The following is a 27,700-nucleotide window of genomic DNA, read 5'->3' as shown; positions in this document are numbered from 1 at the left end:
TTTCCAGAAGGAATCTGGTTTAGTTACAAAGATCAAACCTATAAGATATTATCAGAAGATCAACTAAGGGATTTTGAGGATAAAAATCCGGAATTTCAGTGCACCAAGCAAGAAGAAAGGGAGAAGTCTGAGGAGGGGGGGGAGGAAACGAGCACTGCGGCTGCAGTTGCTCAGAGAGAACTGCGTCCGGGACCCAGGAGGGGGAGGAAAATTTAATTTGAATTCGATTGTAATTTGTATTCTGTATGATCAACCACTCCATCATTACTTTATTAAGCTATTTCTTTATCATGGCAGTATGAAGGGAAAGCATTGAAGTGTAGTGTTTAGTATTTGTAGGTTACCTTCCCTTTTTTTTCCACCCCCTTCCCCTTTTCTTTTTTCTCCCTTCTTTTCCTTCCCTCGTGTTATTGTAATCTTTTGTAGTTACTGTTATTGTAGTTTGTATGTTAGGTATTGAAAAATAAAAAAAACTTTCAAAAAAAAAGGAGGTCGGTGGAATATGAATATTACACCTATTCTGCAGTTACTCCATTGTCTAACTATCAATTACTGAGTTCAATTTTGGGTACTAGTTATCACCTACAAATCGCTTAATGGCTTTCAACCCATATATATGCAGGACCCCTTCTCCTGCTATACTCCACTGCAACAACATTGTTTATCTAAGTAAAGCCTTCTGAAGGTGCCAGCGTGCAAATGGGTAAGATCAACAGCTGCCCATACACATTCACTCAAGATCGTGGTTTCCACCTACTGGATTGGCTTGCCTGAGGAGGCCAGGAAGGCTTCCACACTTCTATAATTCTACATATTATGTAAAATACAGTTGTTCAGGAGGGCATTTTGATAAAGGGCTGTAGTATAACAGAATGGTTCCAGAAAATGCTTATTTTGAAAAGGGACAGGACTGTAGTCTATTCCAATATTTATTATATGTTTTATCCTGGGCTGTTTCCACACATCCTGGCTAGTGCTAAACTTACAGAACAAGAACGTCTTCCTGGCGCAATTTCTGACATCATCACACCACGTGGCACCATGATGTCAGAAATCATGCCAGGAAGACGCTCTCATTCCATAAGTTTAGCGCTGTGCTGGAATGTGTGGAAATGGCCCTGTTCTTATTGCATTGTCTACTTTTTACATTCCATTTTCTGCATTAGTTATGATATATCATGATTGATACCTTTTTGTTTTGTATTGTTTTTCTAACTTTCTAATCTAGTACTATTCTATTATTTATTAGATGTCTTATGCTGGGGTCCCTGACATGATGACACCTGCTAACACTGCTCCTGGCACCCACCAAGTATTTTGAGCAAGTAAATGGGACCATGATTGGCCATACAAAATAGAATAACATTGTTTCAGTCACAATTGCACCCCCAGTGGTGTTTTTATTCTCTCCCACTCCTCTTTCCTCATATATTTTAAAAATTACCCCTCTTCTGCCCTACTCTTGGACTTCCTCTGTGATGTGATGCAGCTGCACTTCCTGTGGCAGCCATTTGTAGCTGAGCCCACTATCCTGTGTCAGAAACTAAAAGGTGCCTGCAGGCTTAAAAACATTGGGGATCCCTGTTTTATGCTGTGTGATTGTTTATATTGTGAGGTTTGCCTTGAGTCTCAGCAACAATGGAAGGCTATAAATAAATAATACATATAAATACATTCAGGGGACTCCCAGAACACCACTGGGTACAATATAGGGATCTGCAGTATAAGAAGACAACTGGTTAATATCACCCTGCCTTTCTGATGCTGTAAGTGGACCATCGGATACAACTTATAACTAACATTTTCATGGCCTTATTTTTTTTATAAAACTCAAAGTCAAAATATGTACATTATTTTGTAGCAGAAGAGCTTCAGTGTCTTGCATTTGTCCAGTTCATAGAAATGTCACATCTAACCTCTGAAAACATTCACCTAGTCAGATTCCTCTAATTGTGAACTAATTTGTTTTAAATATTTTCATATATCATTGTTTGGCCTGTTTCTAATGTATTTTGTTTTTCAAAACCCCTCAACCCGTTCAATTTGCAGTCCTGCTGAATTACTCCAGGCTCCCACACCATCTTCTTGATCTGAATGGAGAAGACAACAGAATGAGAGATTTTCAAAGCCAGTTTTTCCTGAAACTTACTGTTAGCAGGTTAATTAAATCCATATTTGGCTCAAGGTGATGAGAGGCAGTCTGCAAGGAAACCAGCTCACTCAAGGTGACTGAAAGTTGCTGCATTTTCACAATGTTGACTTTATTCTCATTGATCCAGTCTGGAAAGATGACATGAACTGCTATCAGATCCTTCAAGTGGACTCCTAAGATTGGGATTTTGAAGCCAACACAATCAGCAAAAGATTTGCGATAACTGCAGTAGTTTCCATTGGAGGAGACTAATTCAGTCATTTCATTCCAGTCCTGCAAACAAGGCAAAGAAGAAGCAAGACTCTGCTAAAGCATTCTTAGCACTGCTCTGTTCAGTATTAAATGTATGGAGCTTAGGGGAATCTTATTGAATGCTTGGAAACATCTTTTGCTGGCCATGATCCGACAGTAAAATCACCATACATGCCTGACACACCTTGGAGAGATGTTGCTAGTATACAGCAGTGGTCTAAGCATAAGATTAATGATGTTGACTAGACATGGGCACAAATCAAAATATGAGTTAAATTTCCTGATGAATCAGGCCCCGGATCTGACAAATCATGAATCTAACTAATCATTTCACGAAATGGGACAATTTTGTGAAAGTTTGTGGTTCATGTTTCATGGAACGCAACGAACCACAAAACTCAGGGTTCATTTTTCCCTGTTTTGTGCCCATCTCTAATGTTGACCAGGAAGGAACTTGGGAGGGGGAAAACATTTAAAAAGCCATGGTCACCCTGTGGGGGTCATGAAACTGGGAAAGTCCTGCAAATAGGTCTCATACCATGTTGAGTTTGTATTAGCTCAGGCAGAGGGAATCATTGTCTGAGGGCCCTTGGAAGCTCAGGAGGACAGGAGAGTAGACATCAATTGATTAGATAGAGCAATGTCCTGGCTCCATATGAAGCAGCTTTATATGCAGTTTGTTTTCAGGTTCCCTTACTTCAGTGGAAAATACCTCTGTAATGATTTCAAGAAATGGGTGCATGTGTCTTTAAATGTTTGGTGAGATAGTTGAAGAGTGGGGGTGAAAGAGAGAGATGAGTGAGTGATATGATTGGTTGATGACAGAGTGGGCGGAGTGAAGGCGGTTTTTCAGTTATTGAGGAAGAGAAAAAGATTCAGATAGGGCAAGAGAGGCGAGCTGTGTGCAGCCTGTGTGTGTTCATGTATTTGTGAGGGAAAGGCAACCTGAGTGGAAGCCTGAACTGAGTGTGTCTGTGAGACTATATATTCACTCTATTTGAAGCAGGCAAACTGTGTGTGCGCCTGAGAGAGAAAGAATTGAGAGTGAAAAGAAAACAGGCTAGCTGTGTGCTGTCTGAGGAGTTCTCTGTGAGGGAAATATAGAGCCTAGAGAAACAGGCTAACTGTGTGTGAAGCCTTACAAGAGATCTGTGTGAATGAGTTTGGATGAAGCAACTAGAAGAACTAAGAACGACTTTTATGTAACGCTTCTTAAAAAATAAACTTTGTTTTGTTATATCCCAGAGTTATCTCCCATTCCTATCCTCAGGGCCACATAGAACCACGAAGGAGCCTGACGCTCAAACACGTTACAAAAGGGAAAACTTAAATAAAAATATTGGAATTTAATATTCCTGGTGGCAGCAAACTACCCAGAGGGTGTAAGGGGGAGATTTAAAGCAAAATCCACCCTAAAGAAAGTGAAGATCATAACAACCTCTTTTTCTGAAAATTACATTTGTGTTTGTTCTTCTATATAAATTTAAACAGATGGGAGTTCATTGCCATATAGTTACTTCCATACCTTTGTAACCTCTGCGGAAAGATGGAAATGAGTATCTTTGAGACGTGAAATAGAGCTGTGGCTTAGTCCTCCTACAACTGCCATTAGTGTATTGAAATTTTGGAGATGAAGAAGTTTCTGTAGAGAAATCAAACATATAAATGCTTGTTACATGTTTCATTGCTCATGTAGGCCAAGAGCTAGCTTTGGATTAGTCACTTAGAAGAGACTGATGTATTTTTCTGGTGACTAGCAAAAGCCTAGTTACTACTCACAAGGCATGGAACGATGGATGTTGGCTATAGGGCTAATGAGAATAAACTTTGAAAGGCTGAGAGTTTTGAAGTATTTCAAATCAGTATTTCAAAACATACATAAACTATATGAAATTTAAACAATCTTAGCAGCTATATCAGCAAAATGGGGTAGACTTAAATATTTTTGGAAAAGATATCTAAAACAATACGACAGCTACTATCTTACAACTCTATCTTAATCATAATCATACATAAAAAACCCAGTTCCTTGATTCCACATCATCAACACATTCTATTGTGGTGAACAAATAAAATTTAGTACATGTGAAATGAAGTGCCGTGTAGTGGTAGCAGCTAGATTCTGACCACTGGTAGTTGTAGCCATTAGGTGAAAATCTTTTTACCCAGTCTTTTTGCTTGATGTCTGTTTCACATGACACATTTGTTGTGAGTGGTTTCAGTGTTGCTAGCTGGAGTTTAGTTATTGATACTTATTATTGTATTTGAAATGATGGCTTACTGTTTGGAATTGGGCTTATAGTTTTGCAGTATATAGAGAGCAAGATTCAGGTTCAGTAGCACCTTAGAAACCAACTAGATTTTTAGAATTTTTAAGACAAAGTATATATATTTTTTCAAATAAAGTAAGTAATCAAAGTAAACATGTATGCCAGGCATCTCTGGATTTTCTTTGTACACCATGACTGTGGGCAGCACTTCACTGTATTTCATTCCATTGGACTAAAACTAGCTCCAAGGTCAGGATTACCTGTGCAACATTGATGAACTTTGTGATTACATCTGCCCTTTGCTGTGGGGTTGGTTTGCTAAGGACCATCAACTGGACCCACTTAGAGATGCCATTAAACAAAGCAATGGATCTTTCCAGAGTTGGGTTGTTCTCCAGGCAACCATGGATTACATAGCTCTGATAATCTGTAAACTAGGCAAAGGAAATAATTTCATTGTTAAATATGTCAGACCAACATCTCCTGACAAGGTCCAATTTGTTAGAAATTTGATAGAAAAGTTCTTACTGTACACCATCTTGGAAAATATTCAGTTGATTTAATTTAAATCTGCTACTGCACATAACACACAAGTAACACTGAAGATATTTTAATGCCTGGGGATCTTTTTGCCAGTTTCCACCAATTACCATGTCCATCAGCAAGCTACTGTACCACATCCTATGCTTTTTAGGAGGGACCCCGTAGCTCAGAAATTGCTTGTTGGAGTGTGCAGGGAGTTGCAGAAGGAAGGGGAAAAAAGAAACCCCAAATGTATGAGAAGTCTGCTTGTGCTGCTTTGGATCTAACCTGACGTTTTTATTTTAAAAGTGTGAAATGCTTTACAGTTTTTATCTCACAAACCAGTATTTTTTACAACAGTAGTGTATCTCTATAGGCAAGGTGGTCCTCTATGCTTCTCAAACCTTCAGTCAGCAATCTCCTTTTCTTTTTCAAAACCTGGGGACTAAAAGTGGACCTTGCTAAATGAAGATGCTAAATGATTTTGTGCATCTGTTTCTGGCTTCTTTCACGAACCTCACCATGCTCCTTGAATTTTTTATCTACCATCAATAACTACGTATTACTCTGCAGACCACCCTCTACTTGGAGGAAAAATAGTGGACTGAGGGTGGGCTCCCCAAAGAATGTTCATTACATGTTCTCCAGTCACTTCATAATCCCAGACTTGTACACTGTCAGCTGAATGTGTAAACAGTCTCTATTGAAACGTACTGTGTTTTTGATTCCAGGTGATACATGAAAGTTCAATCTGTAGTGATTAATCTGTGATCAGTTCTTCACGTGTGAAAATAAGCAAGTCAGCAAGTGAGGAGCATGCCTGTGTGAACTTTCCCTGAGACTTCCAGAAACATTCAGTGAGATCTTTCATGAATCAGCAAATACTAGTTAGTCAGATATAAGTAGTACTGGTCACATAGCCTAAGGGACATATGACATTGTAGATTTCTTACAGATATCCTTCTAAAAGATTTATGCTCCAAAAAAGTGAGGTGCTCAGCTAGCTCAATTGGTTCCAGATGATCAAACAGCAGGCAAGCTTTTCCCTTCTTGAAAGTTTTTTTCCTTTGCGTGACTCTTCTCATCCAGTCATAAGAGGGACTGTAAAAGAGAATGAAAGGACCATTATCAAAACTTGGTGCCCAGGGATATAACAGTGGAACTAGAGCTACAATCTAGCTAAGATATTGTCAAGGCACATGACAAAACTGTGAAATGCAAGCAGGGTAGAAGAGAAGGTTTAACATGAGGACCTAGCTAATTTGAGCACCCTTAAAGTTGTCTGCATTGAAATTATTTCTAGGTCAGCGGCCTGTCTTATCTGATAAAGGTAACAGGGCTTTATAAAGAGAAAAGGAGTATGGATTATACCACTATGTATAGGATGTATTTGTAGGAATAAAGCACTGTGGTCTCATTTGAATGTGCAGGGTGCTTGCAGAGTGAAGGGCTTGATACTTTGTATAGTTTGTTTGTCTGTAGCTCCTGAAGTAGCCCCTCCCTGCTGTGAGCGAAGATTCTATTCTGTTCTGTGTCAGTTGTAAAATGTCTGTTACAGAAACTCTCTCTCTCCTGTATAAGTGATGAACATGAATGTTTCTCTGTTTGTTGTATATATTATTGTAAATAGTTCTTAAATGAAACTCTTATCTTAAATTATATTTATTTTCACTGGACTTCACTGTGTGCTCTGCTACACACATTCACATGTGTGGAAAGGTGGTATATCTTTCACCAGGTGAGTGATGACATATGCCCCATATTGAGGGTCACAGAGATATCTTTCCCCCCTCACAGTATTATCATTAGTGATGGGCACAAATGGGTTCACGAACCAGCGGTTCGTCAGAGCCCATTTCTGATAAACCACCACGAACTTTAGGCCGGTTTGTTTGGTTCATTTTTCAGTTCATCACTGCAGACAGCTTGGCGTTGATCAATCAGTTTCTTAGGTAACGGGGGATGGGCTTTCTGCTGACCCGGAAGTGACCTTCTGCTGACACAGAAGTGACAATTTGCTGGCCTGGACGTGACATTTCCACAAACCAGTCCGCGAACTGGGGCAGGTTCATGAAAGTTTGTGGTTCATGAAATGTGATGAATCACGAACCTCCTGGTTCATTTTTCCCCCGGTTCATGCCCATCTCTAATTATCATCAATTTGCTGAATGTACAACCCTGTTGTTGTTTCATTGTTTTCTGCAAATGTGATACAATTTTACTTCATTATATCTACTCTCCATATCATGCATACTATTCTGTGTTTGCTCAGATTTTGGTAGTCATTTGATGTCTCCTCATATGGTTCATATCAACCTGCTTGTGCTTCTTAAATGTCTTTTCGTATGAACTGTAATAAATATACACAGTATAATCTGCTTTGAGTCTCACTAAAAACGGTGAACTATAAATACAGTAAATACATTTTTTGATGTGTAAAATAATTTAAAACCACAAAAGGTCTATTGAATGATGGAGAAGTGACTGAAGTGATCTGTCACATGATTGTGAAGTTTGGAAAGAGTCTAAAGCCTTGCATTGCACCTCAATTCATGAGTCGAGTTGAGCTGCAGAACAGCATCACCATTAATATTGTCGAAGGTTTTCACGGCCGGAGAACGATGGTTGTTGTAGATTTTACCTTTATCATTTGGAGCCATGGTGAGGAAGAATTGATGGAGTTTTTAAACCACCTCAACAATATCCACGTGAACATACACTTCACCATGGAGAGAGAAACCGAGGGTAAACTTCCATTTCTAGATACCTTGGTCATCCGCAAAGCAAACTTTCAGTTAGATCACAAGGTCTACAGGAAACCAACTCACACGGATCAGTACTTACACAAAAACTCCAATCACCACCCTCGACAGAAAAGAGGCATAATAAAAACATTAGTAGACCGTGCAAGACGGATATGTGAACCACACTTTCTCAATGAGGAAATTAATCATCTAAACCACGCACTTCAAGCAAATGGCTACTCCAGAAATGAAATCAGAAGAGTGAGTAAACCAAGGATAAATCAAACAACTAAGGAAAAACAGTCTCCCACAGGAAAAGTGTTTTTGCCATATATCAAAGGAATCACTGATCAGATGGGAAAGCTTATGAAAAAGCACAGCTTACAAACGGCATTCAGACCCACCAGAAAAATACAACAGATGCTACATTCAGCAAAAGACAGTTGAGACCCCCTTACCCCTGCAGGAGTATACCGTATACCCTGCAGCTGTGGACAAGTTTACATCGGGACCACAAAGCGTAGCATCCAGACAAAAATAAAAGAACATGAAAGACACTCCAGACTTGGCCATCCTGAAAAATCAGCAGTGGCTGAACATAGCCTAACTCAAACAGGACACAGTATCCTATTCCAGGACACTAAAATACTTGACAACACTTCCAACTACTTTGTCAGACTGCACAGGGAAGCCATTGAAATCCACAAGCATAAGCACAATTTCAACAGGAAAGAAGAGACTTTAAGAATGAATAGAGCATGGTTTCCAGTCCTGAAAAACACCAGGGTAACAAAACACTCTATACCCGACAATAGCCCTGCAGAGAAGATTAGCACACCAAGCACCAATCCATATGCAAAAGAACCTCCTCAGGATACAGTGAAGCCTCCCACCATTAGCATTCCACACCCTGGGAAACTCTTACAGGATGACTCAGCCCAACCCCAACCCTCCTGAGTACATATAAATGACCTGCCAACATCTTTTCCACACTGTGACACTGAGAGATCTCTGTCTTTTGGTGCTACACCTCTGAAGATGCCAGCCACAGCTGCTGGCAAAACATCAGGAACTACAATGCCAAGACCACAGCTATACAGCCCGGAAAATCCACAACAACCAGCATCACTATTATTTTGTTTTGCTAAGATTCATAAAGAAGGGAATGACAGATGATCTCATGGTATACCTCTCAGTAATACGATTATATGAACATTAGAAACTGCCTTATATTAAGTTAGATAACTGGTCTTCCTTAGTATTAGCTTAGACTTGAATCAGATCTGCAGTGTCTCAGGCAAGGAAAGGTCATTCTCAGCATCTGCTACTTGATATCCTTTCAATTGGAGATGGCAGGAATCTACTCTGCAACCACCTGTATACAGGCATGGTCTCTACCACTGCCCCTCACCTTTTAAAGGGGTAATTTAAGGTGGGTTCATATTGAAAAGATGGAAGTGTTCTACCTGTGGTCTACACACTTCCTCCTGCTTTGAAACAGCCAGAAACAGCATAGAAATGGTTATGAATTACTTTATGATTGAATCCTTTAAGCAGAAACAGTGTAACATCCAGACTGAGAGAGCCATTTACCCTTTTAACAATCTTTTTCCTGCTTGACAATGACTGTCAATAGCATTAAATATTATTTTCGTGTTGCCAATCCTGGCTGAATAATCAATCTTGGCACCTCACAGATTATGACCCTTACATGCTTGAGATGTCAATAAGATGGATGTGCTCTTCATAACCCAGATGGCTGGCTAATTCTTGAAACTCCTCAGTCAGATGAACCAAGCCAAGGTCCAGATTAAATTCCGCAGGAAATTCCAAAATCCAGTATCTGAAAACCGTGAGAGGAAAGTTTGTTCAGATATTTTTATTTATTTATTTACATTATTTATACAGAATTCTTTAACTATATACCAGTGTGCTATAGTCTAGTTTATTAAAATAATTTGAAAAACAAGTCTTTATTAAACCAAATTAACCAAATATTAATTTAGAGAAAGCTTTGTACCATTCATTAGTTATATGGTAGAAGACATGCCAAAGGCATGTCCCATCTCCCATCATGCTGCTGCATTCTTTCTCCCATCACACTGGTGGAATGCCCACCAACTGAACTTTTTCCTGCCTCACAGATGTTGGGCACTTTCTACAAGTATGATACAGAGTTTATTCTTGGATCCTCTAAAACACAGAACATGGCTGCATCCAGATGTTACAACCTCAATTTGTTGTACAAACCCTACAAGACAGATACAACACAGCACAGTTTGTAAATTCAAGCTAATCTGCTGTTTGCTTCCTTTTATGCTTCCAAGCAGAATACTGGGATGCTGCACAAAGCTCCCCTACATTGCTAAGGCATTGCTAAGGTATCCATGTTAGTCTGTCTGTAGCAGTAGAAAAAAGTAAGAATCCAGTAGCACTTATATGACTAACAAAATTTGTGGTAGGGTGTGAGCTTTCATGAGCCACAGATCGCTTCTTCAGATACCTGAATTTTGTTAGTCTTATAGTGCTACTGGACTCTTGCTCTTTTCTATTGCTAAGGCTGTTGGCAAAATCATGCTTACTATTAGTTGGAAGAGGGGGAATAGAAGGAGAATATGGGAAGGGGAGCTTACATCAAGCCAAATGTCTTCCTCTGTCTCTTTCCCCTTCCACATTTCTGTCTAGCAGCTTCACTCAATTTCAGAATATTTAAACTCTGAAAAAAACAAATGTTTTACAGTCTTCACCCTCTTTTGCCTTTCATCAATAACCAGCCATTCTCCCCCCTCCTCTTTCTGGCCAGCTACTTCAATGTATCTCCAAAACTGAAATAAAAGAGACTTTTTACAACCCTTCTTTTTTCCTTGATGTTTTGCTGCTTAGCAGGTAGGAGGGATGTGGAAGGAAGCCAGAGAGAAAGTTTTCTATTGTTCTCTGCCTCTCTCTCTAAATGCACTATGGGGGCTGGGGGTGGGGGTCAGACTAACAAACAGAGATTTGTGCATTCAGATATCACAACTAGAGGTGGGCACGAACAGCAATACGAACAAAAAAAAGCCACAAACAGCCCAATCAGCTGTTCACGAGCAAGCTGTTCATGAGGCCCCATCCCCAACGAACATGTGTTCGTTCCAAGCCCTGCTTGTCAGGGAAACCCCTGACAAGCGGCTGAGTGCAGCCTGCCGGGGTGAAATGCCCTTCTCCCTGCTGCTGCACCGCAGCAGGGAGAGGAGCACTTCACCCCTGACTCAGGGCCAAGCTACAAGTGACGAATGACACTTGAACGGCAAGTGTATTTCTCCCTGTTCACTTGCCCTCCACTCAATCCACTTGCCGTTCAAGTGTCATTCGTCACTTGTAGCTTGGCCCTCAGCCGCTTGTCAGGGGTTTCCTGACAAAGTCTCCCCCCTCTCCAGCTGGCTGGAAGGAAGGAGACTTTGAAGGGAAGGAGGTTCCCCACACCGTTTGCAAACAGCATGGGGAACTTTCTTCCCTTCCAAGTCTCCCCCCCTCCCTCCAGCCGGCTGGAAGGAAGGAGACTTTGAAGGGAAGGAGGTTCCCCACACCATTTGCAAACAGCATGGGGAACTTTCTTCCCTTCCAAGTCTCCCCCCCTCCCTCCAGCCGGCTGGAAGGAAGGAGACTTTGAAGGGAAGGAGGTTCCCCACACCATTTGCAAACAGCATGGGGAACTTTCTTCCCTTCCAAGTCTCCCCCCCTCCCTCCAGCGGGCTGGAAGGAGGGAGACTTTGAAGGGAAGGCGTTTCCCCACGCCATCTGCAAACAGCGCAGGGATCTTTCTTCCCTTCCAATTCTCCCCCCTCCCTCCCACGAACAGCCAACCATGAACATGTTCGTGAACAGTGTCATGTTCATGGTTATTCATGATTCCCTGTTCATGGATGGCAATGTTCAACGAACATCATGTTCTTTTTTTTCCTGTTTGTGCCCATCTCTAATCACAACAAACCACAGTAAGTTTCCATCACAATTAATTAATTGTACTTAATTATTTAGTTTTTAAAAATCCTATGCCCAATTAACAAGCCAGCTGCAAACCATGTTTAGAATGCCAGTTTACCACTCACTAACCCACCAACCACAATTTGCTGGGCAGCCTTCATTCAGACATCACATCCCAGTGTTAAATAGATGCAAGAGAAGAGAGGGGCAGCCTCCCTCAACTCTCACTGTATCCTTTCACTTTACAAGGATTACAGTGAGATTTGTGAGTTAGATTTGTTCATGAACTTGAGATCCTGCTCTGCCCTTCTCTAAGAGTCAGGAGAAGGGTTGCCAAGCAAGCAGACTGCCCTCACTCCACTGCTATTGACTGCACACCTCCTGCTCTGGGATCTCAGGATGGATTTCCAACTCACTGTTATGGCGTGGCCACCACTTCCTTATAGTTTGATCCCATGTTGCAGTGGTAACATCTGTTAGAAGAACCACGCGGGACAAGCAGAATACAGTGTTAATTCTCAAGCACACATAAAAGTGGCGACCTCACCACAACTGCAATTTAAGAATTGGCCCCGAGTGAGTATCCAATGTGCTGAGCTAGTTGTGGGCATGTACTTAATTGTCCAAAAAAGAGAGAAGAAAACAGACATCACTTCAATGGTAAGCCTGAGGTGGCAGTGTACTTAACACCTTCTAGATACATGTCTGGAACAAATTGGGTGGGGGGTAGGTGGGCACATGGCTTTTGGAAAAAGCAGGATTAGTGTAGCATGATCTGCCAACCCTCATGCCAGCACAAACCTACTCCCCCCCTTTTCAGAGACCAGCTGTATATAGTGTTCCTTGGCTGCCCTTGAGTCAGTAACACCACTTTTCTCTGTTCTCTGAGGTAATTTTAAGTTGTTTAAAAAATTGTGTTTAAAATCTTGTTTTTAAAAATAAAGTGCTGAAAAAGATCTTTCTGATCTGATAAACATGAGGAAAAGAAGAGGCTGTCTGTGGCAGAGATAGGGATGGAGAGGGGGGAAATGTGGTTGGCAAAGATCCTGCTTGCCTTCCCCCACTTTCCCTCTTTCAGCTCTATATGTTATCATAGAGAAGAGTTGAAATGACTACTGATGAAGGTTAAAGAAGAAAGCGCCAAAGCAAGATTACAGCTGTTCATCAAGAAGACAAAAGTAATGACTATTGAGGTATTACACAATTTTAAAGTTGACCAAGATGAAGATAATCCAAACTATGGTATTCCCTACTACTATGTGAAAGTTGGACAGTGAAGAAAGCTAACAGGAAGAAAATTTATTCATTTGAAATGTGGTGCTGGAGAAGAGTTTTGTGGATATCACGGACAGCCAAAAAGACAAATAACTGGGTACTAGATCAAATCAAACCTGAATTCTCCCTAGAAACTAAAATGACAAGACTAAGGCTATTGTAGTTTGGTCACATCAAGATTCTCTGGAAAAGTCAATAATGCTAGGAGAAGTGGAAGGCAGTAGAAAAAGAGGAAGACCTAAAATGAGATGGCTTGACGCAATAAAAGAAGCCATGTCCTCCAGTTTGCAAGATCTGAGCAAGTCTATTAATGATAGGACATTTGGAGGTCTCTCATTCATAGGATCACCAAAGGTTGGAGGTGACTTGATGGCATACAACACACACACAAGTTATCATTCAAATAAAATAATGAATCATCTCCTGAGCTCATTTCCTCTTTGCAATACCAACATTTGCTGATTCCTCTTTCTTGGATCTTTCATTTCTGCACCCTCTAGACTGAAAGAAAGGGTAAATCAAGTCAAGGCAAGGCATACCATCCCTCCCATCCAAGACATACTGCTGCTGGGATTCAAAACCAGGCACTCATGCTTCAGACTAAAAGCAACACAGGCTCCCTTCACTCTCCCATTGCATGTCAAGCAGGAAAAAAGACACCAGGAGGCAGCAGATGGCGCTACAGAGAAAAGGAGGGGATGAGGAGACTTGCTTTCCTCCCTCCTTGTTCCAGAATAACTATCCGCTCCTTTCCCCTGCCCCCATAGATGGTGCTTCTCTTGAGAAGGGATGGAAATGGTAGTGCTCCTCTGCAGAATAGCTTTTTAAAAAATGGTAAAAGGAATGGAGAACTTAACAAGAGTTCCTCATCATCTTGTTAGTTTCTCCCAGAAAATAGCAAAGGCATACTGAAATCGGTACAAGAAGGAGAGGTTAAAAATGTTTAAAAATCCAAGTGTATGCTGTTGTATGGAAAAAAAATAGTGGCTATCACATAGAACAGATGTCACAGGTGACACACAAACCTTAGCAAGATTGAAATGAGAATGTAAACCAAATTTCCTGCATGGTCAAAAATCAATACGTATTTTAAGTACATTGAGAATACACACTCTCCTAATGGAATAAAATCCCACTTACCTCATAAAGTAACAGATCTTTAAGCGAATTTCATTGGTGTTTTCTCCACTGGCATCTCTATATGTAAATTAGTTAAAGAAGTCTTCGTGCCTGTGGTTTCTGTAATATTTGCAAGCTACAGTTTTCTTGCTTGAATAAGCAGAAGTCATACATATGGGCAATACTTTTTCAACATTCATGTTCATGACAAAAATAAGAAACTGTTCAACATTATAATAATAAACACCAAGGGTAGGACAAGATTCAAACACCTTAGGACAAATACATAGTCTTCACAACTAACTGTAATTCACATAATTTGTAAAATTGTTCAAGGTCTAATTCCTCCTAAGGACCAATTTAAGTCAAAGGACAAAATACTAACATTTCAATTTGTTGCTTAAGAACTTCTACACTGAGAGTGTTTGAATTATAAACAGATTCTTGGTTCCACCAATGTAGATCTCTTAAAGGATATAGGGAGAGAAGCTTGCTTGCCAGTTCAGTGGATGGTAGATACCATCGATGCATTAACAGGAAAGTTCTTGGCAAATTATTGTTACCCAGTTCCCCTTTATGATCTGTAAAACCACAGACAAGCCATTCAAAACAGGACAATGTGCATTCTAGCATGTAAAAACTTATATTCAAATATATATTATAGTGACACAAAGGTAAAAAAACCCACCAGCCTACAGTTCTCAGCAATGGAATCAGAAGATAACCTGCTAAGTGTAGTGTTTAGAATGTCAGACTATGCAGAAAATACCAGATTTCTACTCTGTGTAGCTCACTGGGTAACCTTGAACCAGTTGCTCACTCTCTCAGCCTAATCTACTTTACAGGAATGCTGTCGGGCTAAAATAGGGGAGGGGGAACTATGTACATTGTCCTATGTACACTGGAGGAAGGATGGGATCACAATTAAATAAATAAATAGATTTTGGTAATCTCTTTGTAGGAAAGAGAATATTTTGCATCATTTCAAGGAAGGTGTGAATATTTTTGTTGATTGGGTGTGCATTTATAGCTCCCTCCATGAACATGCAGCAAAGAGAAACACTTCAAATGATACAAAGTGTGTTTTTGGGGGGCATGAAAAGACCCTAAATACTTCCTCAGAGTTATATAAGCCTTCTTCAATTAGTTTTGGCAAATGACTTACAATGTCTAGCTTTGCAGCCATTGTTCTCAGCCTTCTTCTTTATTATCAGAAGACTTTTCCTTAAAAAAAAAGCTTTAGCTAACTTTGTACAACTATACCCATTTACACCCAATCATATGAACACTGTATTAATTTCTCCTGCTGACTTTTTGTTTGGAAGTGGTATTGTGTGGTGCTCCTGACCTTGCATACTCTCAGCGATTTTATAATTCCATTGCTGGAATTTCCCTTCTTTTCATATACCAGCTACATAAAAGATATTATGAGCACACAAGCTCAAGTGCATACATTCATAGCCATTTTAGGGAATGAATTCCAAACATGATCTCCCAAACTTATAATTTATACTTCAAAATTTTCAATGTAATGAAATAAGGCAAGCTGATACAGAAGCACACCAAAACCATAGTCAGTAAAAAAAATGCATGCATTTCATTTTATCCTCAGAGACTCATACCAAACATTTTAATGCAGGTGCTTAATAGTTCATCTAGCGTTGCAGCCTTCCCAAGTGTACTGGACCCCATTGTCCTTTAACTGTTGTCAAAAGAGAGAATGCACCTTCACCACACTGAAGGAGAGCTGCAGCTGGGGCTTCATTAGATGATTGTCAGTCGCATTCTCCACTACACTTCATCAGAAATCTGGAAGAAGGAAAGAAAAAAGAATGGACTTCAGCTTCATATCTTGGGCAAACTTTCACAATTCTACTAATTTTTTTAAAACCAAAGTTTCCATTCTTCCCACCTCTAACTTTGCACACACTACAAAAGAAAGTGCTTATACACTGCTTGAGTAAAAATTGACAGTTTATTCCTACTGCTTAAGGATAGACATACTTTGGAGGGAAAAAGACTTGCTCAACTCATTCTATTAGGCTAAGTATGCGGAACTGGAATTAATGTGCATTCTTTCCTTGTTTATCCCTGCCTTTGGCTCCCCTTGCTCACTTTGTTGTTTCCCTTGTCTTACATTTTAGACTATAAGCTCTTTTGTACTCTGCAAAGCACCATACACATTAAAGGCAGTACATAAATGTGCATCTGTGCATAAGCATAGGCATGCTTTTTTACTTTGAAAGAGCTGCTGGGGTTTTGAAAAATGTTTTTTCCTAATATTTAATTTAAATATTTAATTTAAAAATATACATCCCTCCTTTCTTTTCTAAAAGACCTGCAAGGTAGCTTAACAGTAAAAACCACATACAGCACAATAAAGCAACAATACTTAAAACACCAATTAAGGATGTAGAGGCAATACTGCTTTGGAGAAGGGCCTCTGAAATAGGAGGATTTAAATGTGCTTTGTGAACTCCATTAAAAACCCCAAGCGAGCCTCTCTCAGGAGGGCAATCCATAACTCAGGAGGGCAATCCATAACCCATAACAAAGAAGGCCCTGTGTATCCAGCCACTAACCACCCACCCCAAAGTGGGAGAATGCAATACACCAGGACCTAAAATGGATCTAAACAAACAGGTAGGTTCATGCATGCAATTTTGTATATATTCTTACATCACAGTATACTAAAATTCACCATACAGGTAGAAGTAGTTTTAGTGTAAATTAATACCTTCATTAAACTCTAATGTCTCTGTTCAGATTCTTCAGTAAGGGCTATAGTTGTTCTCCATGGCTAGCATAAAATTCACTACTAATGGAATGGAATTCTTAGATGGGATTTTTCCAAATCCCCGTCTTTCCTCTGTAGTCCTTGCTTCCCCTGAAAAGCCACTCCTGAAGGCCAGAGTCCCTAGGAATGACATGAGGTACAGGGGCTGCAACAGGAAGGAAGGTCTGAAATGCTGGGAATCACTGTCCTTCTTGTGCTAGCTCTTGTTCCCCTCATGCAGGAGTTCACAAGAGCTGTGGGGGAAAGCAGCTTCTAACCATTACCCACCCCCCATCCTATCCTTGACTTCAGGATCATCTGGGAGGGGCTGGGGGGAAGGATGCTCTCCATTTGCTGTGGTTGGGACCCAGACCATTGATCATGGCAAGGGATTTCATACTTTACACAAGTCATTAAATTCCATGACCTAACCATGACTTTAAGGGATACATCCTCCCTGTCTGATAACTGAGGTGATTTAGTCCTACGGAATATGAGGGGAAAGAAACAGCTTCTTTATTACACTAGCTCTCAGTATTGGGTAGAAAAAATAGGATGGCAAAGCTTTTTTTACTAGTAGGACTGTACAGTTAACAGCTGTGTGGGGTGAGAAGCAGGAGTTCAAGACATGAAGCTTTTCTTAGGGTGCTGAAGGGGTTTCCTAGATGTTCATTTCTATCCCAACAAGTATCGTTCTTAACCATTCATAACAATGTTATGAAACCCAGATATTGGGAAAGAAACAAACTTCAGTGAGTGAAGGCGCCCATATGTGGTTGTTACAACTAATTGGGTTGAAGACTTCTGCACTGGATCCAGGCTAAATTTTCCAGTGTCAGAATAGAACTTTCCTGCCTCCTTCCTGCTCCTACAGCCTACAGATGCTGCTCCTGGGGAATGGGGCAGAAGCAGACTGGCCGTTTAATTTACAGGGAAATTTCCTGCAGGGCTGCTCTCCTAAAAGGTCACTGGTGGCTAGAATAAGCAGTATCAAGCCTCAGCAACTCTGCCCATGCCTCAGGGGCTGCTTGGCTCAGACACTTCTTCAGCAATGATAACTAGCGTCAGCTCAGCAGTTTTCTCCTCCTCTATGGCTGCCAGGTTAAAATGGGATGTGAGGTATCTACTAATGCCCTTTGTTGGTGGGCTGAGTTGGATGGTCCGGCGGGATTTGCTATCCTTCTGCTGGGCCTTTAAGACAGAGCTGTTCTGCCAGGCATATGGTTGATACCCTGGGCCTCCCTGCCAGCCACCTAGAGATAGAGATAGCTGTGCCCCTACAAAGGGTATCTACCACCTAGCCTTTGCCATATATCCTTGGAGGTGGTTGGGTAGTGGTTGCTGGAGAAATCTACTGCTATATGTCTTTTTAAAATCTGCTGCTGAATTGTTTGTTTGTGCGTTTTTAAATATTTAATGTTTTATTGGTTTTTAATGGTACATATATTTTATACTATATTGTATCAATTGTAATCCACCCTGAGCCTGCTGATGCGGGGAGGGCAGAATATAAATTGAATAAAGTAAATAAATAAATAAATGGCCCCTGCAGTGCTGGCTCATAGTGCTGTTGTAGGGGGCTGCTCAGTGTGGCTTGTTCCAGGGCTATTTTTCACTTGCCAGTCTGTTCCTGGACAGAGGACCCAGAGGAATGACATGAGGGATCTGCAGCAGAAAGGGGGAATTGGTGGAAGTTGCCTGTTTAGTCTGACTCTGAAGCCAACCCTTTTTCTTCAGTCTCAGCGCACCGTGTGAGGGGAGCTGCAAGGGAGTGTGTGGAGCAACTTGTGCTCACAGTTTGTTACCTTCCAGAACTGACAATGATGCTCTAGAAGTTTAATGCCTGTACCTATTTAGTGCCTCAGAATTGCATGTATTCTTCAGCAATCCAGCACTGACCCTTATCAGTTTTTATAATTTTTCCCCTTTCGCCCTGAAATTCACCTACCTATTTACTACAGGAAAGACACAATCAATTCCCAGTTGAATGGAAAAAACCACCCCACCCCCGCCAGCAATTCCAAAGTAATATTCCTAAATAATTTAGCGATTCTTAAATAATTCCATTGCATCCTTTCCTGGTTCCTGTTGCTAATGGCTGGCTACATCATGGCATGCCACACAACTGGATCTCTACAAATCACTGTAGAGGGCATGCACTGTAGAAACAATGACAGAAGAAATTTTATTTTTGCCAGGGACCAAAGCAGAGGGGGGCAAAGAGTCATGGAGGACATGCATTTTAGCATGGTCTGCTGAGGACTGCTGCTTTCTCCTGAGTATTGTGCTTGATCTCACCTAAGGTGGCAACCATCAGTTAAGACTTTAATGTTGAATTTGGAAGCCTGGAATTCAATACAGAGAAAATCCATCAAATACTGCAAGGAAGCTTACAGTGACCTAAAAGTGAGCATGGTTTCTGTACTTTTAAAAAATGATTGGTTTAGAAGAGGGAAATTTGCTATGTTCTGCTTGCCATGCTGAGCTGAAAAGAGACACACCCACTGAGATCCTTTCTGCTACAAAATTGTTAAAAGGTGCAGGAGGACAGACAGTGTGTGACATACTGGTTAGAAACTCAGATTAGGATACTCAGCTGTGAAGCTCACTGGGTAACCCTAGGGCAGTCAGTTTCTCTCTACCTAACCTAACTCACAAGGGTGTTGTGAGGGCAAAACAGAAGAGATACACTTCCCTCAGCTCCTTGGAGCAAGAGTAGGATAAATCCTGGGGAGGCACTGTACATCACTGATACAGAATGGATTTTGTACATAAAAGATTCTAGGTTCAGTTCTGGCCATCTGCACAATTAAAAGTATCTCCGGGAAAAAACTTCTCCTCAAAAGCCTTGGAGAGTTGCTATCAGATGGCGTAGACAATGCTAGGCTAGATATACTAGTATTTGTCTGCCTCAGTTGCTGGTAGTCAGGACTAGACATGGGCACGAACGGGGAAAAAAATGAACACCCTGTTTGTAGTTCGTTGCTGTCAACGAACACGAACAGACGAACAGTAAAAAACATATCCCGTTAACGAACATGTTCGTTGTTCATTGTTCGTGGGGGCCAGAACAGACGCCATTGGACTTAGAGAGCCCATATTCACAGGGAGTGATCAGCAGGCTCTCCTCCAGCCATCACCCAAGTTTGGTCACGATTGCAATACGGATCTTGGACTTATACATTCCCAAATCCGATGCCCCCAGGAAACTCCCATTTGATATAATTGGAGCCACCAGTTGACTTTGGCCCTGTGCACAAGTGGTGGACTCAAAGGCGGGCTGCCTCCCCTCTAGGCGGCGGGTGGTGTTGCCGCTTGCCAGCATCACCCCCCATGTGCCTGCCCGCCAAGCCTCCCAGAGGCTACTTTCCACCTCGGTAGAGAGGTGGGTGATGTTTGCAGGCACTGGCCCTGGAGGGCTGGAGGAGGCGGTGGTGTACCACCTCTCCTCTAGGGGGCGGGGTGTGTGGCTGCTCGCCGGCGTCACCCCCCATGTGCCTGCCTGCCAGGCCTCAGAGAACTTGATATTTCTGGCGTAGGATGGAAGGAGGGTGATGTTTGCGGCCATCGGGCCTGGCGAGCTCAGGGAGGCAGTGGTGTGCCACCTCCTCTCTAGGGACGGGGTGTGTGGCTGCTCGCTGGCAGCACTACCCCTGTGCCTGCCCGCCAGGCCTCAGAGAACTTGATATTTCTGGTGTAGGCCAGAAGGAGGGTGATGTTGGTGGCCACCGGGCCTGGTGGGCTCAGGGAGGCAGTGGTGTGCCACCTCCCCTCTAGGGGGTGGGGTGTGTGGACGCTCACCAGCGGCACCCCCCATGTGCCCGCCTGCCAGGCCTCAGAGAACTTGATAGTTCCAGTGTAGGCTGGAAGGAGGGTGATGTTTGCGGCCACTGGGCCTGGCGGGCTCGGGGAGGTGGTGGCGTGCCACCTCCCCTCTAGGGCCAGGCCTCCCAGAGGCTACTTTCCACCTTGGTATAAAAGTATGGTATAGACAGGTTTCTCAACAGACAGGTGCATAGCTGTATGAGATAGATGTATAGGATAGATTGAATACCTGTATTGGATTGACAGGAGAAACAGGGATATTGGGGAGACAGGTGGATTGCATAAATATCTGTATTATTCTATCGTTAGAAAGTTGGAAGGAAAGAACCAAGGGTGGGAGGTGGGTCTCATCCCTAACATGTAGAAGCGGAGGCGCACGTGCCAGCCATTGAGGCTGTGGAGGATGCCTTCCCCCACATCGTGGAGGAGGCATCAGTTCCCCTAGGAAAGGGGATTGTGGGCAGACAGGTAGGTGCCCTCGTGAGGAGCTATGGGCTGCCTCCTGCATCACCCACTGACCTGCCCTCACAGATACAGCAGTCTATTCAGCATCAGCACCCTATGGAAGATGGCAGTTCCATAGAATCCTCACCACTCAGAGACACCTCACCTGTGAAGGCAGTAAGTAGTGTTGGCTGCTGCCAGCATTACCCTCCTTCCTGCCTTCGCGGAAAGGACAGGATGAACAGGACAGGAGATGTCGCAGGGCAGGGTCGGGGCAGTTCCAGAGAGGGAGAGGTCAAAAGAGGGACTGGGTACTTGTATAGGACAGGAGGACAGAGGCTTCCTGGCCGCATTGAGCAGCAGGACTGGGAGGACCCCAACATCCACTGTGTTGGATTGCACAGACTGCTCTGGGAAAGGCTTGTCCTCCCCTCCAGTGTTCAAGTGGAGGCTGTTGCCAGCATCACTCATCTTCCTGCCTTCATGGAAAGAACAGGATGGGCAGGACAGGCAAGGTAATTGGGAAGGGTCATATTGGTTCCATCCAGAGGGGGAGAGGTTGAAAGAGGGAACATCCAGGACCTTGTCAGGGAGAGGAGGACAAGGGGTTGTTACAGCTGCATTCCGGAGTGAGACTGGGAAGGCCCAAAGGTGATGGCAGTGCCGTGGAAGTCCCTCGTGCCCAAAGACAGCGGCAGCTGACATGACCCACCTTTCTGTCTTTGCAGACAGGATGGGATGGGCAGGACAGGAGAGGTTGTTGGTAAGGGTCTTTATTGGTTCCATCCACAGAGGGTGAGGACGAAAGAGGGACCGTCTGGGAACTTGTCAGGGAAAGGACACGATGGACAGGACAAGTCGTGGGGAAGGGTCATATTGGTGCCATCCAGAGAGGGAGCAGTTGAAAGAGGGACCGCCCGGGAACTTGTCTGGGAGAGGACGCGATGGGCAGGACAAGTTGTGGGGAAGGGCCATATTGGTGCCATCCAGAGAGGGAGAGGTTGAAAGAGGGAACGGGAACTTGTCTGGGAGAGGACGCGATGGGCAGGACAAGTTGTGGGGGAGGGCTGTATTGGTGCCATCCAGAGAGGGAGAGTTTGAAATAGGGAATGGGAACTTGTCTAGGAAAGGAGGATAAAGGGTTACCTGCCGTGGAAGAAGAGTGGTTGCTGTGGGAGAAGTGGGAAGCAATGCGGCGGCAGCTGTCCAGCACATTGCGCATCCACAAGGTTCTCTCATCCCAGCCGTCCCTTGGTTGCTCCCCAGCCTGAGCATGCCCCTCATCACCAGGTGCAGCTTGTGCTCCATGCACACCAGGCCCGGGAGGGGTGCCTGTTTCAGGGCTGCCAACATGTTGCTTCCTGCATCTGTCACCACGAAGCCATGGACAAACCCTTCCCCCCGGCCGTCCACTCCCTCAGTGCTGCCTTTATGGTGGTAGCAATGTTCTTCCCAGTATGGACATGATCCATCCCCCTGGCCTGCAGAAGATCTGCCCTGTATCCCTGTGTCAAGCATGGCACCTTTTTCTGGGTGCCAGTTCTTGGCCTGGGGTAGCAGAGGTCCTCTAGTTGCCACCAGTGGGTGGTGGGTGGTGATGCCAAGGTAGCCATGATGGCAGCCGCTCCAGAGGTTGGCCATGAAGTGTACTGTATGGCCTTTGGTGGCTGACAGCTCCCTGAGCAACATGTCTCAAAAGTAAGTTGGTTTAGAACACAATGTATACAGAAGAACCATGATGATCAAAATAAATGTCTATATGTGGGTGGTACACTGGAAGGCTGAAGGTTCTGATGCAAACGCCAATGGGATTATGCCTGCATATTATTCCATTTCCCCCATTTCACAATTCATTGCTTCCTCAGGGCGTTAATAAGGTTCCACGCACAAAATAAAAACTAGTCACACTCCAGTACCAAACCAACATGTCAAATCACAGCCACAATGGGAAGGGTCCAGCAGCACAATGACTCATCCAGGTTCTTCTGTATACACTGTGTTCTGAACCAACTTACTTGAGTTTATTGGCTATTGGTCCTGGTACCTTGCACATTACTAATTGACTTTCATTGTATTTATTGTATCCTTATTATTAATTGACATTTATTGTATTTATCCTTTTCATTGTATTTATTGCATTCTTTTGGTCTCTGACCTTGTATTTATCTTGCAACATATGTTAATTTGACTAATAATTGGAGGAATTAATTTTTGTACAAGCAATTTATTTTGTATTCACATTACACTATTACCAGCATATATAAAAAGTTTTCCATAATTGTTTAGTATGGTTTTCGCTGCCTTCCCTCCCCCTTTTCTTACCGAAGCCTCATTGTGCCAGCAAACAAGAATTAAAGAGGAAAGAAAAGGAGAGAACACTGTTAGCCCTCAGCCAAGGTGCCCACTGAGCTTGGCCCCAGGGCCTGGCAGCAGCCCTGGGACCAGAGAGAGGGGATAGAGCCCTAGCCCAGCACTCCCAGAAACCTGACCAGATCAGGCACTGATACTACTAATAATCAGTGTGATCCGTCAGCCAAGGTGCCCACTGAGCTTGGCCCCAGGGCCTGGCAGCAGCCCTGGAACCAGAGGGAGGGGCTAGAGCCCTAGCCCAGCACTCCCAGAAACCTGAACGGATCAGGCATTAATAATCAGGGTGATCCCTCAGCCGAGGTGCCCACTGAGCTTGGCCCCAGGGCCTGGCAGCAGCCCTGGAACCACAGGGGATAGATCCATATCCCACCCACCACAGACAGAAAAAATCCCAGCTCCAATGCACTCTCCCTGTCTCTCTCCCAAAAGGCTAGCAACAGCTCTGTCCCACTCCACTGCCTGCTGAAACTGAAAGCCAGAACTGGGAGCACAGTGCCCTTTTATAACCAGAGGTCTCATAGTGAAAAGCAGGAGGTCTGTGGCTGGCACTCAGAACTGCTTAACAGAGTTTTCAGGGATGAAATTGGAGTGCCCATGGCTACAGAACACCCCCCTTACCCCTCCCTCCCCCCTGGTCTCTGGTCCCATGTAACCAATTGTAATCAATTTGGAGCTCCACACTTGGAAGGAAGACCTGCCCATCAAGTTAAGTTAGGCTTAGATTGGGGTTTCCAGGGCGACAGAAGGAGTGCAGACAGAGTTCAGGCAGTCCCTGCCTCCGTTGCCAAGGGAATTGATTGAAGGTGCCTGACTGTCTGGCTTCACGAACAGCGGACAAACGCAATGAACCAGGCTTGCGATGATCACTTGTTCGTTTACAATGGCACCTCACGAATGGCTTGTTTGCAAACAGACGAACGGACTGTTTGTGCGGTTTTTTCATTCGTATTGCTGTTCGTGCCCATGTCTAGTCAGGACTGAATCAAGTTCCTTATGAATCTGGCCACTCTGATGTGGTTTACAAGGGTGCTGCTGTTCCCTCCAATTTCTTGTAGAATTATTTTTGGGCCGCAGTTCCCCTTCTGGAAAAGTGGGGTAGAGGCAGGTGGAACTTTCCATGAATATATTCCATGAATATATTTTAATGATGAAAAATGCTCACATATGTTGAAAAATTACAGAATAATAAAGCATGTATTTTAAAAATCACGTGACCTTTTATATATCTGCAAGTACCAAGTAATTGCTGAAGAAAAAATATATTACAAGACTTCCTGAAGATGCTCAAGCTTGGCCTTCAGTAAAGATAAAGAGAATTTTGTTTAGAAATTTCTTTGGAAATTCAACTATTAGTTCATTAACAATTATTTTCTGCTTTTTAAAAGGAGAAACATGGAAAATGGATGCTTGGAACCTCTGGGAGGGAAAATCTTACGGAGGAATTAGAGTAGGGAACAGGCAGATGGAAATAGGATTAAATAAAAAATGTTTTCTCTTAGCAAGAACATGAGAGAAATTCTTTGGGAACAAAAGCAAAAGAACTTCAGAAAAAGAAAGAAAGAAAGAAAGAAAGAAAGAAAGAAAGAAAGAAAGAAAGAAAAATATCATGCTTGCCCAAATGAAGTATCCACAATACCATATCCCATGACAATATAATGGCTGCCAACAGTCTAGAGAAAAAAAAGTCCTGTTCCTTTAACAGAGGTTTAATGAATTGTTATTTACCTTCGTCATGAAAAGTTTCAGCTGCCCAGTTCAAAAAATTAAGCCTGTCTTTAAAAAGACATGACATTCTTCTCCATGCTGTTGGCAACTCTAAGTGCAGGTGACCTTTCAGTAAAAATATTTTACAGAGAAAGCATGTATTTGCTAATTTTGCATGCTTTAAAACTTTTTTTGCATATAAACAAGTTAAACCAGTTGTGTGCCCCAGTGCTGGAAAGATGGAGCACTCAACTTACTTAAAGCACGGGGTGGGGGAGAAAAGACGAATAGAATCCAGTATTGTGATTGCTATGACAATAGCTACAGATTTGATCAGGAGATTTTCATTTGGAGTTTTCCTCAAACCGAAACAGTTAAATGTATGTTTGCTGTTGTGAAGACAAATTCAATTAAAATATAAAGAAACATCAAAAACATTTTTGAAATGGTTGAGAGAACTGTGTGTCCCTTGTCACACAACCATGAGTTGCCAAGCTCCTGTCCCCAGCTCTTGTTTCCTGCCACTGAGGCTGGTGGGAGGAAAATAATCTTTAAAAAAATCACTGTGGGGTGATGGTCTGAGGTTTTACCACAGAGGTCCCGAATATTCCTTGGAGAGGCACGACATCTCTTCCAAGTTTTCCCTAGAAATAACATCATACCATCATCCCCCCTCTTCTCTCCAAAGCGCAAACATCTGATTGTACGATTTTTAAAAAATCTTAAAAGAAAACGACCTTTTAAAGCACTACTACACAGGACCAAAGTGAAGAGAAATACCTGTAGCAAGATGTTTAAAAAGATGAGCATCTAAATATACAAGTAAATTCCAAAGGTCAGTGATCATTGGAAAACTGGTGCCTGTTTTTCCCCTTTCCTCTGCTTATGCACAGTAGAATAAAGTTCTCCAACACTGTTTATGAAAGTGCAGAGGTACAGTGGCATTGCACTGTTTTTTAAAGTGCAGAGGTACAGTGAAGCAAAAATACTACACAGGCATTTTACTTTAACCTTCTTCATAAGAGTACAGAGAAAGAAAAATACCTGGGTGGCTCAATTTCAAGACAAACGTGGTTTGGCACCATCAAAAGGGAAAACTATGCAAGGTGCATCTTCTCCTGTCTTGCAATATTACAATGAAAGCAGCTGCACCTGCCAAAATCCTTGGTTCTGCACACCTCTTAAAGACAGATAACCCCTGTTCTGGACTGAACCTGGCCAGCTACATCAGAGGACCAGGATAGCCAATTCTCTTATTGATTGCTTTTCTTTCTTAAAGCCAGAATAAAAAAAGTCTCTGTTTAAGTCCTATTATTAGCCAAAAGACTTCTGCTTTTGGCATTGCATCAGGAAGGTAGTAAACAGCCTTTCAGCCATAAGTTGTTCTGCAAGAAGCCCAAAGAGAAACAAGGAAAGCGTTAGAGGCTTTAAAGAAAAAAAAACAACCACACATCCAGCCAAACAACAACAGGGGAAATCACTTACTGTACTTGGTTCTGCCGAGGTATTCAACACAAACATCTCCCTTCTTTGTCCAGCTGCCAAGTGCTAAAGCATAAATGAGCAGCTGTTTCTTTTGAGCTGGGCTTGTGTGTCTTAACTAGTCACATGCCCCCTCTGATAAATTTCTCTGTTGTGCCAAGAGGTCAGACTCTGAAGATCATTATTCCCCCTTATTTAAAAAGAAAATCAAATTCTTTTCTTAGTGTCATTTGACTGGAGCATGGCTTGTGGTCCACAATTATGACAATGACTTTTGTCTTATATCCTATATTAAAGTACTAAAACAAAACAGATCAGCCTGGTAAGAGGGCAGAACAAGCAAAGATGGAAAGTTACAAATTATACTGTAGTTTAACATGCACTTTTTTTTACACTTTTTTTTTAAAAACTAGTATTACAGTACTTTTGCACCACTGGCTGGGCAGCAGCTACATTTCAGGAGGACTTTGATGGAAGTCTCCACCTTTAGGATACATAGTGGCAACATGGAATTTTATGCTATTTTCTTTGGCTGCCTTTGCTGTAAAATTGAGTTTGGGCATGACCTCATTGCTGTGAAATGAGAACCATGGGGTTCTCTCTGCATGCTTGCACTCTTTCATTGTTTTCAGTGGAGACACATATGGGTGTGACTGACACACTGTGGGGCACATGAACTATGTCCACACAGGAGAATTCTTCATTTTCTGTTCCGCATTTTAGGGCAAAACTGGATGTTCATAGGAATGCTTATCATATCTCTAAATCTCAGGAAGAAACATCTGGAAATATTATTAGGGTA

General features: G+C 42.5%; 1 protein-coding gene across 1 annotated transcript in view; it reads right to left on the bottom strand.

The window, feature by feature from the left end:
* Window positions 1-27,700, bottom strand: part of RASGRP3 (RAS guanyl releasing protein 3) — a 106,256-nt gene that overhangs the window by 43,623 nt on the left and 34,933 nt on the right. Inside the window, exons 2-9 of the mRNA XM_054998989.1 lie at window positions 15,920-16,106; window positions 14,776-14,878; window positions 14,319-14,381; window positions 9,652-9,783; window positions 6,150-6,297; window positions 4,935-5,108; window positions 3,930-4,046; window positions 2,150-2,425 (exon numbers count right to left, since the gene is read on the bottom strand). Of these exons, the coding sequence (XP_054854964.1) occupies window positions 2,150-2,425; window positions 3,930-4,046; window positions 4,935-5,108; window positions 6,150-6,297; window positions 9,652-9,783; window positions 14,319-14,381; window positions 14,776-14,878; window positions 15,920-15,989 (1,083 nt within the window). The 5' untranslated portion in view covers window positions 15,990-16,106. The remainder of the gene's footprint in view (window positions 1-2,149; window positions 2,426-3,929; window positions 4,047-4,934; window positions 5,109-6,149; window positions 6,298-9,651; window positions 9,784-14,318; window positions 14,382-14,775; window positions 14,879-15,919; window positions 16,107-27,700) is intronic.

This window comes from Eublepharis macularius, chromosome 1 (genome assembly GCF_028583425.1).
Source record: "Eublepharis macularius isolate TG4126 chromosome 1, MPM_Emac_v1.0, whole genome shotgun sequence".
Taxonomy (NCBI): domain Eukaryota; kingdom Metazoa; phylum Chordata; class Lepidosauria; order Squamata; family Eublepharidae; genus Eublepharis; species Eublepharis macularius.
Note: the sequence above shows the minus strand (reverse complement) of the source record. Positions and strands in the feature narration are given on the sequence as shown.